The 15,108-nt window shown below is 38.3% G+C and overlaps 2 protein-coding genes across 25 annotated transcripts in view; both read left to right on the top strand.

The window, feature by feature from the left end:
• LOC135487230 (protein tweety homolog 1-B-like) overlaps positions 1 to 9,748 on the top strand; it is a 73,560-nt gene extending 63,812 nt beyond the window's left edge. For 21 of the 24 annotated variants that reach the window (XM_064770892.1, XM_064770875.1, XM_064770802.1 and 18 more), the window contains one exon: positions 2,658 to 9,748. In XM_064770892.1, the coding sequence (XP_064626962.1) occupies positions 2,658 to 2,762 (105 nt within the window). In that variant the 3' untranslated portion in view covers positions 2,763 to 9,748. The remainder of the gene's footprint in view (positions 1 to 2,657) is intronic. The other 3 variants (XM_064770902.1, XM_064770810.1, XM_064770912.1) reach the window with 2 other exon arrangements.
• Positions 9,749 to 10,231: 483 nt separating this feature from the next.
• Positions 10,232 to 13,266, top strand: LOC135498611 (28 kDa heat- and acid-stable phosphoprotein-like). Its single transcript, XM_064788945.1, has 6 exons — positions 10,232 to 10,316; positions 10,612 to 10,736; positions 11,199 to 11,330; positions 11,856 to 11,983; positions 12,206 to 12,353; positions 12,782 to 13,266. The coding sequence occupies exons 1-6, from the start codon at positions 10,307 to 10,309 to the stop codon at positions 12,818 to 12,820; spliced, it is 582 nt and encodes a 193-aa protein (XP_064645015.1). The 5' UTR covers positions 10,232 to 10,306; the 3' UTR covers positions 12,821 to 13,266.
• The last annotated feature ends 1,842 nt before the right edge of the window (positions 13,267 to 15,108 follow it).

Genomic DNA, 15,108 nt, shown 5'->3' with positions numbered 1-15,108 from the left:
GGGACAATATGCTAAAAACTATAATTTCATACATTTCTTTCTTTTCTGTTTGTCTCTGCTTGGCATGTCTATAGGTTGTGCTTTTTCAGCGGTTATAGATTTATTTTCAACTTTTCTGTCTTTTTCGCCAACTTTCTTAGTCGCTATATTTGCCAATATGTCAGTTGTTGAAATTGGATTTTCGTCTTTTGTGGATTTTTTTTTCTTTCTCGGTTTATCTTCATCACAATTAATACATGTATCATTAGATATACTGCTTCTGTAGTGATTAAATCAAACAGGAGATCGAGAGATATCACACTAAGTACTGGTTAGTTGTATACTTTTCTTTCAAATTCCATTGCATCCGGTAATTTTGACGTTGTTGCACATTTTTGGACACTGCAGCAATCTTTATGGAAGAGCTTTCATCATCGCTTATGATCACCACCAAGTACTGAAGTCATTTGCTTGCACTTCCGTGAAGTTCCCTGTAATCATGAATACTGGATCCTTGTTGCCAATTCAAGGCAATTTTAATCACATGTTGGTTATGGACAGACACTTGTCTGACTTGACAAAGTGTAAATCCGGCCCTACTATATTTGTCACCAGTCCTCACCCTGCAGGTTGTGACTTGAACCAGCAGTGTATACCGAAAGTTGTTTTTTCAAGGCACCTGAAAAAGGAAAATCTGCGCACTTTAGAACACTTCCAAGGGGTTTCAGGAGAAAAGTATGTTTTACATGAAGTTCAAAGGGGTCTCCATCAGACGTTTCTATTGGTCCCTTGATGGAACATGGGCAGTATTGTGCAGCCAACCCCTGTTGGTTATATTTCCCTTGATACAGACACCAACCATGTGAGATGGGACCATTTTAACAGCCAGAGCTGAGTAATACAAAACAACAACTTCAGAGATTACTGTAAAGTTGTGTTTTTGAACAACTGTGCCCTGCCAGGATGAGTGGAGACCCCCTTTTGTTAAATAAGTTCTCTTGGTTAGGTTGGCCGTTACGCCTCGCAACCATGTGCATTTCACTTTGAGAATCCTGTGAAGTCTGATACAATAGACAAGCCAGCTTGTGGCGAATAGGAATATTCTAAAGGGCATTGGTCGGCATTTTTACAGCATTCTCCAATCAGCTTGAAGAATAGTCTCTCTGCCAGACTTTCATTACAACATGTGATCACAGGCATGTGAAAATACCAGAAATACACCGCCTACCTACAGACAATAAAAATATAATAGGAGTTTGTGTACTGTCTTTTCAAAGGTTGTGTTTATCAGATAATTTGGGACTGACTAATCACAATATTTCTTGTGTCTTCATGTGCCTGTGATCAACTGGGTGGTCTTCATGTGCCTGTGATCAACTTAAAGAGCTTGCAAAGCGGCAGCCTGTGGCAGACACTTTATGAGTGGCTGTTTGGAGACCACCTTCACAGGTTTACCATTCGCAGGTACTGTACACCCCTTTATTTTTCAGCCCTGACCAATAAAGGGGTTTAGAGTGACTGCACAGTCAGTGCATATTCAGCCCTGCTGAACTTGTTACTGTATTTAATAATTGCTGGTTTTCAAGTCAACAATAACATTTATACTCAAAGACAAACAGTTTGTCATAAAAGTTTGATGTTTAGAAGTTATCATGTTCAGGACCTAACAAATATTTTGACGTACTAACTAACCAAGCATGTTATTTTTCCACCAATATTATTATTTGCTGCTTCTCTGCCTCGTTTCCTGCCTCTTGATAACAGTATACTGTAAACCACCTAATTTTTGTGCAGCTTTCTTATCTTTGTAATTTGTGATGATTTCGGGAGAGAAAAATAAATATTCACATTCTGTATTCTACAAATTTCCATTTTTCGATTAAAATTAAAATTAAAATTATTTTTCAGTTTTCATTTTTGCAAATTGAGGTAAATTGCAAAATGCACCAAAATAAAATGCTCGCAAAAATTTCCCTGGTTTACAGCAGTAGTTGCCTTTTAGTTTAGTGTTATGCATGAAAATGATGGATGTTTTCCATGTTGAGTGGAACGTCTTTTATTTTCAATGACTTCCTGTTTTCAACGTAAAAAATTCCCAGTCTCCGTTTCTCTCCTCTATCTTCATTGACATAATACAGGTCACCCTGATAAAAATCAAGCATCAAAAGTGGTGAACAGATCTGTATTATTCATCAGGGCTTTCCAACTACGTGATATAAGCCGCCAGGCTCAACCAGACGGAACCAGAAAACCACCAGGCTGTCCCTGGCGGTCATGAGTTCAAAACTCTGTTTAGTCTTCAAACTTGTCCTATAGCGATCTTATTGAGAGCAGTTTTGCATAAGAAATGGTCCACGAGTCAAAGAGTGCCAAGATCAAGGCATCCAGAAATGTGGTATCGTTGTCAAAATCAGTATCAGGTGATCATACAGTCGAATCTGGTTATCAAGAATTGCGGATATTATTGTTAGTTTTAAGTGGATTTCGTTTTTGACAATCGCTATCCTAGTATTTAGTAAGTTTTGGGTGATTGCAAAAGATTTTGTTATAAGCCACTTCTTTATAACTGAATTCAATATAACCAGGTTCCACTGCAATACTATTAGTCAATTTCGTGTTATAATCGATCAAATTATGCCTAAAATCTCACATCCTTATATCATGTTGTGTCTTTCCAGTATGGGGATTTCTATGAGGACTACAATTACACCGCCGGCATTGGGACCGGACTCGGAACTAATTCTCGAAGCCGACGGGACCCTAATGCACCCGTACAGGTTTGAATACTTGGGTGCCCTATAGACAGTGGATAATGGGCAACGACGGGGATGCGGGAACCAACTGGATGCGGATATGACAAAGCTTGGAATAAACATGAAAATGTTTCAAGCTTGACAAGGCCACCTGGTGGTGTTCTGCGGAGGAAACTATTCGGGGATCGAGATGGTTGAGCGGCAATACTTGAATTCGGACAATATTCAGAGTTAACCCTTCCCAGACTGAAAAATATGGAGTCAATTTTAAAAACCCAAATTGAAGGATGATTGTGCCCATATGTACCTCTAGCTGCTGTGAAATTCACAGTTGATGCGGCCATTTGAGATTGGAGACTCCAGAGTGTTGCCAGTGATTTCTTGGCAACTTCAGTTGTTTGAGAAAGAAAAGTCTAAAGGTTTGGGTGTTTACATCAGGTCACGCCAATACATCCAGTGAGCTTCAGTCAGGGAAGAGTTAAGTGCATTGAAGACTGCAGTGAATGTAGAGCGTACAGATCCATGTATATGCATGGCTGCCTGGAGTCTTCATCTGGACTGTATGTGTACCGAAATTGGGGAATATTCATATCTGTAACTCTGATTAAATTCAAAGATGCCAGAAATCAAAGCGTCTTTGTTTGCTTGTGACTGCACATTGTTCTTAATTCTGAATCGAGTTGATGCATCGGTGCATTACGTCAGACTTTCATCCATCCTCGGAGCAGGTTTTTGCTATACTCTTACCTCGTTTGAAATACCGAGAGGGGGTGTATATTGAAAATCACTGGTCACGTCCGGGTGACTTTCAGATTGCAGGCATGCAAAAATGAGGCAAGTGTAGTAGAATTGCTGAATTGGGATTGTATTCTGCCAAATGTGGCTGAATTCAGTCCACGTGCCAAACCCAACAGACTTTGTCAAGTTTATGATCACTTTTGTGTGATTGCCTCCGGTATTCAAGATGGCCTGACACCGCCAAAATTTCCCCAACAACATATTGTATAAGTTTAATTAGGGGTACATTTGATAAAAGAGAGAATCCTATTTCAGGGGGTATCATATAATCTTGTGACAACCGTAGCAACAAGCAATTTTTGTCGCTATGACGTTGGATCATGATCATATGCAACAAATATTGCTTATTTGCAATGGTCTTTGGATTTCCCTGCAACAAGAATGGGTGATGGGTGATAGATTTGGCAAAGAGAATACACCGATGTCATAGCTTCTTGTTGTCAAAAGATAGGCTGTCAAACATTAGGATTAACATACCCGATATACATGTAAAGATCTAGATCTAATTCGAAAGGGGTCACACTCAACATTTTCATAGACATAAAGTCCTTATGATTGGTCTATATTATAGTGATGGAATGATGTTCCTCAGTACAGAGGACTGACCCACTTGAAATTAATCTTTCATTTTGCCAGTGATATTGATGGTTGATAAGTTTGATGTTTCTAAGATCGCCCCGCGCCGTCTCATTTGGTTGAGTCTCAACACTAAGTACCTCCAGCCTCTATTGATACATGTATATCGAATAGAATAGAGTGCTGTTGCTTGCCGGGACAAGCTAGGGTGACAATGATTGCTTTAAGCCAGTATCAGTGGTTGGTCGTCAGAGATTGAGGAGTAAATTGTGCTGTTGGATGTTCCTTCTGGTCGAAGTGTCAAGGTCATTTTTGTTTTGAATACGCTTTTATACCGAGAAATGAATGTTCAATTTCAATTTCATGTAATCGGATGATCCTGTGTTTCAATTTCACAATTATAGTTTTCACAATGCAGGGCTTAAATAGGCTGAAGGAATGCATGTTTTGTTTCTTGTCTTATAATCTTCGTGTAAACATCTGGGTGGGAGGACCCTCCCAAGATGTCCTTTTATAAAATATCCAGGTTGGATCAACTGAGATTTTTTTGTACACATATATTATCTTTGAAACTGTACAGTAATCTTATGTTCTTTAGATTGAAGCAGTGTAAATTAATTTAAACGAAAAAGTGGCCGATTTGTAATGCCACTTTCTACAATACATGTAACTGTGTTGCATTGAGCCATAAGGGGGGTCAATCTATTAAGGCCACCTGTTTTGAATTTGTTGGTTTATGGGAATGAGTTACCAATAGTTATGGGCTGTGGTCAAAATAAATGTTATTTCTATTTTAAAATAGAAGACAAAAATCGATATGTACATGTGTATCCAGACCATCTTTGAAGTAGTTTATTTGTACTCTAATCCTAGATGTATGTAAAAATGCTTTAATTGTGAGTTTGAAGATTTAAATCCGATTTATATATTTCCCAACCTCGTTGTGCTTTCGATGTCCCAAATTCTGGGTCGACTCCCCGTAAACCAAGAAATAGGAAACATGTCGCCTTAAGTGTGGAAACTTGCAGTGCAAGAGTATTATGGCACAGGAATCTCAATCGAATCGTCAGTGTTTAACGTGTAGTTCTGTGTTAGATCTTGTACGGAAGCTATCCATTCAAAACGTTGATCTGAGACTAATTACCACAGTGGTGCATTTTAGCTGCGAACTTTTCATTTCATAAATTTTATTTTAACAACATTCTGATTAAAAGGAGATTTGGATTTTAATTTTCACTGGAACAGTAGAACTGTGTATAACATTTTCATGTAGGGGCAGTCATATTCATGTACACGCGTATGGTTATTTGTAATTCATGTCTTTAGCTTGAAATGTGAAAGTTTCAAAAGTTAAACTTTGTCATGTTTGTCAATCAGCGGATTGATTAATATCTTTTTGACATGTACACGTAATTAGGGAGAAGATTTTAATATATTTACAATTTTTATTTCACGATATACATGTATATAGCTTATGAACTTATCGAACATACGTGTAGTGTAAAATCTCTTGTTACAGACGTATTTGGGAATCTGGAGGCTGGATTTGTTTTTGTGTAACATAATTTTTGCCATGCACCAAAAATGTATTGGTTTGTTTTGAAAAATAGTGTTTTCATGGTTAATATGATGTAAAGGTACTTCGTACTTTGTACGTGGTGTACCTTTTATGTTCACGTACTGTAAAACCATGAAATGTTTGCAAAGCTGAAAGTTGGCGAATTTCCTCTGTTGGTAATAGACTAAATATTGCATTTCTAATGCATTTCTAATTGCATGCCAATTAAAAATGAGAAAATTCGTCAGCTCATGGTAGTACTGTGAACATTTCACAGTTTACGATATTTGAACAGTTTTTGGATATCAAACATACCACATGTAGGTGAGCTGAGCAAACAAAATAGTTACGGACTCACCGTAAACGTAATTTCTACTTATTGTTATTCTTGAAATGCATGTAAACTTTGTATTATCACAGATGTTGCATTTGGGAAGGTGGAGATAAAATGTGTTCATAACTTTCTTATGTACAATGTACTACATGTATCTTCAGAGTTCAAATAAAACTGAATTTTAGAGTCAAGTCTGGCGTAGATTGAAATTACACATTGTAAATTTCTGATGACAAATATGTAAGTTTCATGCGTATGCGACAAGTGCTATTTGAGTTACGAGCCAAAAACTGAAAAATGTTTGTTTAACGTCACATGTTGATGTCACAGACGGCATTCTCCGCGACACAACACACTAAAGTAAAACTGATGTCATGACTTGAGTTTGACAAAAGTTGTACTCTTTTTAGTCTTTTGCTTTTAACTCAGTTAGTATTTGACGCACAGCTGTAAGAGTTACAGGTTCACGATCTACGTGAAATTTCAAATCGATATCGCTGATAACTTGCTGAATCGAAAACGTTTTATTTGAGCTTTGATATTATGGTAGACTTGCTTATATAGAGCTTTTGTAAACTTCGCAGAGAAGGTGACTTATGCGGCCACAAAATTTGTAGCATATGAACTGAATAATTATCTAAAATATGTTATTTTGATATACGTGTAATCAAGATGAGTAATTATCGAGAAATAACTATTGTTATATTGTCTTGGAAATCAGTCTGTTTGCATAGCCTCATATCGTCACAAATTCATAAAGACTAGTCTTTATCAATTTTTGATATTGTGCAAGCTTTACTTTTGTGACCACTACCTCTTTCATATGTCATGGGCCTAGTCCAATTTTTCTCAAGAATCTGCATTTTGATCGAGAATTTTCCTTGAAACTGTTTGGGAATCTGAAACTTGTGCAGTTGATCCAAAAACTCCCTTTTATGTTCTCATCAATTTCTTGACCTATTCCTGTTAATGGAGGATTCTGTTGTGATGTCCCGAGATGAGTTCCGAGTGACGTCGCGTCACACAGAATGATGACGTCGCATAAGTTTTGATGACATGATATCACTCTATCTTGGAATGTCAAAACAGACCTCTAAGAAAATAGACATGAGCTTGACGGGAACGAGAGGGAAAGTTTCATGATCACCTGTATACAAAAGTGGGGAAATTAATCAGTTGGGGATGTGGCGAGAGAGTGTTCTTGTCTTTGATTATGCGGGCCATGGCGTTTGGTCCGATTTGATCTCTGTTCGTCCGTTCTGTACACACTGTGTTGTCTTGAGAGAAAGCTTCAAATGTGGATATCCCACTTGCCTTCGCTTCACTATTTATTCAACTCGATGTGCAGAACCTTATGCCATGTTCCTAATTGTAACTTTTGTATTAAGTTGACCCAGATATTTGCATTTTTCATGGGTGGCTGAGCTATCAAAAATGAACGGTAGACATTTTCCTGCTTGGAAAATAGCACAAAATTAACAAAATATTGAGAGGGCCATGGCAAGACACTTTTCGTACTGAAAACATTGTGCTGCTGTTGGATGGGTTTCGTTGTTTTCTAAGCAAGATTGAAAACTACTTATTTTTTTTTGAAAATAGCTTTCGAGTGGCGTTTTCCATATGAAACCTCTGGGGGGAAACAGGGAAGAAAACAAAATTGTCAATTATTAGAGAATTTAAAAAGAAATTTACAGAGGTGAGTGCAGATAGATGTCTTGCCATAGCACTCTCATCTGTACATACTACATAGTACATATTTCTCTGTACATATAAAGTGTTGTCATATGGTTCCATGATGGGAGGAAATTTCTTCATCCCTTTGTTTCTTTGTAACTTAACCATTAACTACTAGCGCAATTCAAAAAGGTAACTTCTAGAGTCATTGTTTACAAGGATTTATCTTAAATGAATTTCACAAAACTTGTGTTTTAGACTGATAAGGCTTGATCATGCCAAAATAGAACTAAGTTGATCATATTAAAGTTATGACAAGTGCAAGTTGCTAAAGCTGGCTCATTAATAGAAAGAGTAAAGGAGGTACAGGAATATCAAGTTGTTTTGATTGGAATCAAATCAATAGCCTTGATTGGGATCCCAGAGTCAATGCAACATAATTTTTCTGTACTTCTTTCTTTCATATTGAATTTAGACAACACATTCATAATATATTTTCTGCCATTCAAATGTTTGTGAAATGGTTAAACTGGATTGAAAATAGTTGATAGAGGAATAACAAAATAGTTTCAGTATACAGATTATGACAGATTTGTTTGGATTTTTGGCCTATTTAGAATTGAACTGTAGTGAATCGTATCATTCATTTTGAATTGGGCTTGTGCATTTTGTGAGATGTGGTAACCAGCCCATTGTAACTGTGGCCCAGTCGGCTAAGTGTTTAAATACGGCGCACCCGAGCGACGAAATTGTAGGCAACTGTTGGAGTAACAAAAAATATGCAACGTTAACGAAAGAAGTATAATTGCACAATGTTGCGCAAAAAGGCAATAATGAAACAAATTAAAGCATCACGTTTTCTCACATTTGATTTAAATGACAACAAACATAAAGGAAATTATTCATTGCTCCGACTGTCCCCTGGTCTAGTTGACCGTGTGCGTCGTACTTTCATCACAACTATCTTCTGATTTTTCGTCATTTGTGGACGCCTCCTAGTTCATAGTCTTTGAAGTTTTTTGCCAGATTTGTATAGTAATTGCTGGTGGCTATTTCAAGCTACTGTGTATGTAATTGTCATTAATAAACAAGAATTATAATAGTATTTTTCATTTTGATCATTTTGAACATTTGTTTTCGCTTGTTGGAATTTTTTGTATGATTTGTATGATTTTCTAATCATGGAAAGAAGTCAGTTATCATTATGTTCCAAGGCCATTGTGGCTTATATGAGTGATACAGCTGGTAGCATTGTTGCTAGCTTGTGACATGCAGGGTGTCCCGAAAAAAACCAAGTACCAAGTCAAAATTCACACAACTCGGGGCTTTGTTGTTCAAAGGCAAGAAACTTCCGATATCTGTGCGTTTATGTATCCAGAAAGATGTTATCTCTTTCAGTCGATCCATTTAAAAATGGTCACATTAGCACAAACAACTCTGGTCACGCTAATATAGTTTTTAACAACCCAGTCCTGAATTGCTATCTAGCAGCTGATCAGATCGGAAGCTAGTCATCGTTAACCCTTTTGCTGTGGGTGACGTACATAGCATGTCCGGAGGTGCAGATGATGTTTGTTCTGTTGGTCATCACAGGTGCCTGCGACAGGAATCGATGATTGCAACGTCTAGCAAAATTAGTAATGCATAAGCGAAATTGCGTGTAAATAAAATAATCTTGTCCGCGATGGTACACCATCTTTCTGTTACACCCTCTAGTGACAACTGCCATTAAACTCGGGCAGATGGAAATTTTCATCATCATTTCTGTGCCGTATAGATAAAATATCACAGATCACATCATTTCTGAAATGGGACAGTTTGAAATCTTGCCCATTTGAAATAATTATTAAAAATATGTTGGAATAAGAAAGATGAAACATAGAAATAATAAGCAAGTAACCTGCACTGACAATAGCCAAAACAATGCTAATTTCACCTCATCACCAGTCCTGTATCACAGAATATTTTTTATATATTTTCCATTTCTACATTGTGATAACTTCCTTTCTTAAAGTATATTATATTCAAAAATGTCTAAAATTATCGTCAGAATGAATAAACAATGTTCAAAATCAACTGCATACTTCTTGGTTTTCTATTCCCCTTACAAAATAATTGATTCAGCCAAGGAAAGCCAGCTAGGTGCTAGGTGCTGCTACAAGGAAGAGCAAAGCATTTATAGTGAAACCTCCCTTAGCGGACACCTCTCTATTAAGGACACATTTGGTCCATCCCATAGTCCCCTCAACATGGCACTCAATGTCATCTCGGGAGTATGGTTACTTTAAGGCTGATAGTTCCACTTTCTGTCTCATTTGGACATGGGTCGGTTCAGGTTGACAGAGTCACCCAATATTTCATTGTCAACACGATGACTCTGGTTTATCACTGAATTAGGTTGTGACTGGTAATCTGCAATACATTGCCAAGTGACTTGCCCAAGGTCTCACCAAATTTACAAGCCATATGGTAGTGACACCTGGCGGATATAATATTCACTATGCCATCAAACGACGTCATCGGTGAGTGATTCCAAAACTTGACACTAGAGGCGCTGTGCGAGTTTGAGTGATTCCATGAATTTGTCCTATTTTGCCACAAAAGCTTTTTCGAGTTCGTTTTCTGTCGATAAAAATGCCGAGAGGTAAATATCTATCCAATGCTCATGAAATTCAATATATCCTAAGTGAGCATGATGATTTTTAGAATGTGATATCGTTCATATTTTTTACTTCGAAGTATCGAAAAGTGATGAAATGTTTTACTTTCTGTTGTCACGTTTCGTGTACATTTTACACAGTAACTCTATTTTTGGACGAACCTATTCCCGGACATACAATGCAATCTTATCTTAAATTCTTATGTTACAAATACAAATAAGAGCTTTGGCATTCAGGATTCCTATAGTCGAAACAATCTCCTGTTCGATTTTCTTACAGGTGGAGGGCGTGGTAGAGGTCGTGGTGGATCAGGCCATAAAGGTCAGAGGCGGGTCTTTACGTCCCCAGAGCAGGAGGAGTTTAATCGGCAGCAGAAGCAGAAAGAAAAAGATTGGAAAAGGAGGGTAAGTGAAAGTGAGAGTCTGGCTGTTTGTGGCCTGCTATTAATCAAAGTGAAGTCGGCACAATTGGTGATATTTTAATGTTATTTACGACTTAAAATAATCGTAGCAAATTCATTAAACGTCGGCAGACTTTTTCTTTGAACCGTTGGCGTTATCACCAATACTGGTGTAATTTGCCAGACTTTTGAAATCGGCCCACCTGACGTGACCAATGAAACTCTGTTGACCTATTGGGTCAACCACCGTGTTGAAAATGGCATAATACCGCAAAATTTACATGACGTCGATAGATTAATCTTGGCCTCCACTGCAGAATCTCACAGAATATTTTGGGGAAAAGGTGATTGTGTTTTTTTCAGGTATGTTCCCACATAAAAAAACTTGGTAATAGATGCTGTCTTCGCTGAATGACGTGTCTGTCACCTTTCCCCATGCAGTGATTTGTGTCTATTTTTCTTTCAGACTGGTGAGTCGGAATCTGAGGAGGAGAGTGGTGATGAGGGAGCTACTGCCCCCCAAGAGAAACCCCGGCCACAACCTGGGGACCTCCCAACAGATAGCAGCAGTGAAGAGGAGACCGACAGTGAAGAAGAGGTAAGATGTACTTGCTGTGTGCATCTAGGGTTTCTCACCTCATATGAGTTCTTTTGAAAGGTTTCACGACAGACTGGGGTCGAAGTGTAAAGTCGATTGATAATCTATAATATTGATATCCAACTATAAACCTAAAGCTTTAAACAGGGACTATAGGTAGGGGCAAGGAGATTAAATTGGCCATCTTCGGGTTACTACTAGGCACAGTAAGGGAACTGGGTCATGTTTGACTCGCCACTATTAACATATACCTCAAAGAAGTGTGAATAGTTTTGATGTGCTTTGAGATGGGAGATACCCCATATGCCATATGGCAACTTTGTATCACTTGCCTATCTTCATGGGCAGCTTGTGCATACAGTCAGTGTGAAATATATAGCCTGATACCGATTCATTTCTGTGATAGAAATCAATCCAAATTGTTTGATATAGAATGCAGCTCAGCTTAAAAAGCTCATTCCATGAGAAAAAATATATCACTTTCAGTTTCAATATGACTGATGAAAATTGTGATTATGATTTCAGGAGGCAAAGCCTAAAGGTGTCAGCCATTTGATTGAAATACAAAATCCTAATCATGTGAAGAATAAAATGAAAAAAGTGACGGATTTAGATGACACGGACGCAAAACCTGAGCTTAGTCGAAGGGAACGGTGAGTTTAAGGGGAGGTTTGCTCTCATTCTTCTTCCAGACTTTGAAATTCTTTTCAAAAAGGCACAGTTATTTTTTACGAAAAAAGGGCTTTTCTGTCAGTTTTTAGTGAAGGGGTACGCTTCAAATGCAAATTAATCAAGAAAAATGTGCAGTTTGCGAAATGGTTGAAATTGTTTATATATGCAAGGAAGTTGTAATAACCCCTTATGTTTTGTTGCAGGGAGGCTTTAGAAAAGGAGAGGGCCAAACAAAATTACGAACGATTGAAAATGCAAGGAAAAACAGACGATGCCCGGGCGGATTTGGCCCGTCTTGCTATTATAAAGAAGGAACGAGAGGATGCTGCAAAAAGACGAGAAGAGGAAAAGGTATGGTCGATATAATCACTTTTGACTTCTTTGGTTCAAGTTCTCAGAGCTAAAGCTTTGGATAGGCCTTTTGTACAGGCGTCCATCAACTGGTTAAATGTCATGGACACAGTATGTGTTTAATTGATGATAGGCATGCACCTAGAAACATTTTCTAGGTGACATTTGTTTAGAAAATCGGCTGGAAAACGCATAAAAGCATAAAAAGGTCTAAAATAAAAGTGGAAGAAGCTTTTTGAAAATAAATTTGGGAAGAAAATCCTGGCCAAGACCCTGACTATTATCTGACTTCAAGATGCTGAAGTTGTTGAAGTCATATCAGCAATGATACTTGCGTAATACTTGCCTGATACCGCCTAATCAGAGTTAATATTTCCTCGTTTGTTCTAAAGAATTTGATTTCTGGACGTTCCCTTCTATCTTTTCAGAAAATGAGAGAAGCGGCTGCTGCTAAATCTAAAAAATGACGAAAGCAATTATGACATTTTACGCTGTGGTTGACTGGTCTTCATCGGAGACGGAATTAGCTACCGGACATGCATCTCAAAAAATAACAGTGGTTACCTTTGGCGTCCTTCATATCGTAGAAAAGGACGTCTTTGTGTGAAATGAAAGCAGCTACAAGCTATATCCGCTTGATGTTCCTCATCTGTATCCTCGAGGCAAATGACGACAGTGCCGTGTTTTCGTTCTATATTTATAAAATCAATTTTCAGTTCAATGCGCTGATTTTCTGTTTGGTTGGTTCTAAACTAAATGGGGAAATGCAAGTTGTTTGTAGTCATCGTTTTTAATTGTATAAACGTGCTCTTATGTGCTTCAGTTAAAATGGGCCCTATGTGTTCAGTCAGTCTCGCAGAACATCAATTGCATGGGAATTAGAAACTTGTAATAAAATATTATGATATTATGATACTTGCGTTCCATGTTAAGTAAGAGGACAAGAGATTTTTCAATCTTTTGTGACTTCTAAAGAACATTTTCTACATTGAGGAGCCTTCATAGTCTAGTGGTTAACACTGCTGACTTCCACTCAAATAGGTTGTGACAATGTCTTCATCACAGGCCCCTGGTTTACATGGTTGCTTGTACATGTAGATCCTTTTCTGAGGCATCCTGTATAGTCAGGCTGATTGTGTATGCAATTAGTTCCAGAGAGATAGGTTGTGACGATGTCTCCAAGTCCGGTCCTAGGTTTACAAGCCTTCATAGATCCTTTTCTGACACATCTTGTATAGCAAGGCAATTGTATGTCTAACTGGCATTCGTGAGATAGGTTGTTATGATGACTCAAAGTCAAGCAAATCAAATTTTTAAGGTGCTTTTCTGACACATCCTGTATACCAAGGCAGATTCTGAGTTTGAGCAGTGCATATCAAAGAATTTGTGACAATATCGTTTTAGAGGCTTTACAGATCTTTTTCTGAGGCACCCTGTCAAGTCCGGCTGAAGGTTTGTCCATTTAGGGCGAGAGAGAGATAGGTTGTGACAATGTCTCCAAGTCAGGCCCTTGGTATGGCTTTATGAATCCTTTTCTGAGGCATCCTGTATTGCACATCTCTTTGTATGTCTAACTCGTTTGAGAGAAATAGGTTGTGACGATATCTCCATGTCGTGCCCTTGGTATATGGCTTTATAAATGCTCTTCTGAGACATCCTGTATAGCACAGCGTCTAACTGTGTTAGAGAAATAGGTTGTGATGATATCTCCATAACAGGCACTTGGTTAAGAAAACTTTTTTCTGAGACACCCTGTATGCAAGGTAGACTGTATGTCTGACTAGTGCGACAGAGATAGGTTGTGACGATGTCTACATGTAAGGCCATTGGCTTAAAAGGCTTTATTGTTTCTTTTCTGAGGCATGCTGCACAGCAGATTGTACATCTGAGTGACGGATAGGTTGTGACAATATCTCTATGTCAGGGTCAGACCCTCAGTTTAGAAGACTTTGTAGACTCTTTTTTGAAGCATCTTGTATATATAGCAAGGCCAACTGTGTCTCCAGCAAATTGGGGGAGAGGTAGGTTGTGACGATGTCTCGATGTCAGACACTTGGTTGAGAAGGCTTTATACTCTTTTTTGAAGCATCTTGTATAGCAAGGCCAATATATTGTATCTCCATCAAATTGGGGAGAGGTAGGTTGTGACGATGTCTGTCTCGATGTCAGACACTTGGTTGCAAAGGCTTTCAAGATCTTTTTTGGAGCATCATGTATAGCAAGGCCGATTGTATGTCCAACAAGTGCGAAACAGATAGGTTGTGACGATGTCTCTATGTCGGGCTCTTGGTTTAGTATACGTGGCTTTATAAATAATTTTCTGAGGCATCCTGTAAAGCAAGGCCGAGCGTTTGTCAAACAAAGTTGTGACAATGTCTCCATGTCAGGCCCTTCGTTTATATGGCTTCATAGATCCTTTATGCAACATCCTGTATAGCAAGGCTGATTGTTTGTTCAACTAGTGCGAAAAGTACAGGTTGTGATGATGTCTCCATTCAGGTCCTTGATTTGTGCGTTTTATAGATCATTTTCTAAGGCATCCTGTATAACAAGGCAGGTTGTATGTCTGACTAGCGAAACAGATAGGTTGTGACGATGTCCCCATGTCAGGCTCTTGGTTGAGAAGGCTTAATAGATCCTTTTTTGAAGCATTACGTATAGCTTTGTCGATAGGTACTACACATTTGAGAGAGATAGGGTATAACGATGTCTCCGTGGCAGGCCCTCGGCTTACAAGGCTCTATGGAGCCTTTTC

Source organism: Lineus longissimus, chromosome 1 (genome assembly GCF_910592395.1).
Source record: "Lineus longissimus chromosome 1, tnLinLong1.2, whole genome shotgun sequence".
In the NCBI taxonomy this organism is placed as follows: Eukaryota; Metazoa; Nemertea; class Pilidiophora; order Heteronemertea; family Lineidae; genus Lineus; species Lineus longissimus.
This window is presented reverse-complemented; position numbering and strand designations above follow the sequence as displayed.

Bases quoted from the DNA above. Each gene is read 5' to 3' on its own strand.
- LOC135498611 (XM_064788945.1), top strand. The intron at 10,737-11,198 runs GTAAGTGAAAGT...TTTTTCTTTCAG, and splicing joins AAAAAGATTGGAAAAGGAGG to ACTGGTGAGTCGGAATCTGA. The intron at 12,354-12,781 runs GTATGGTCGATA...CTATCTTTTCAG, and splicing joins AAAGACGAGAAGAGGAAAAG to AAAATGAGAGAAGCGGCTGC.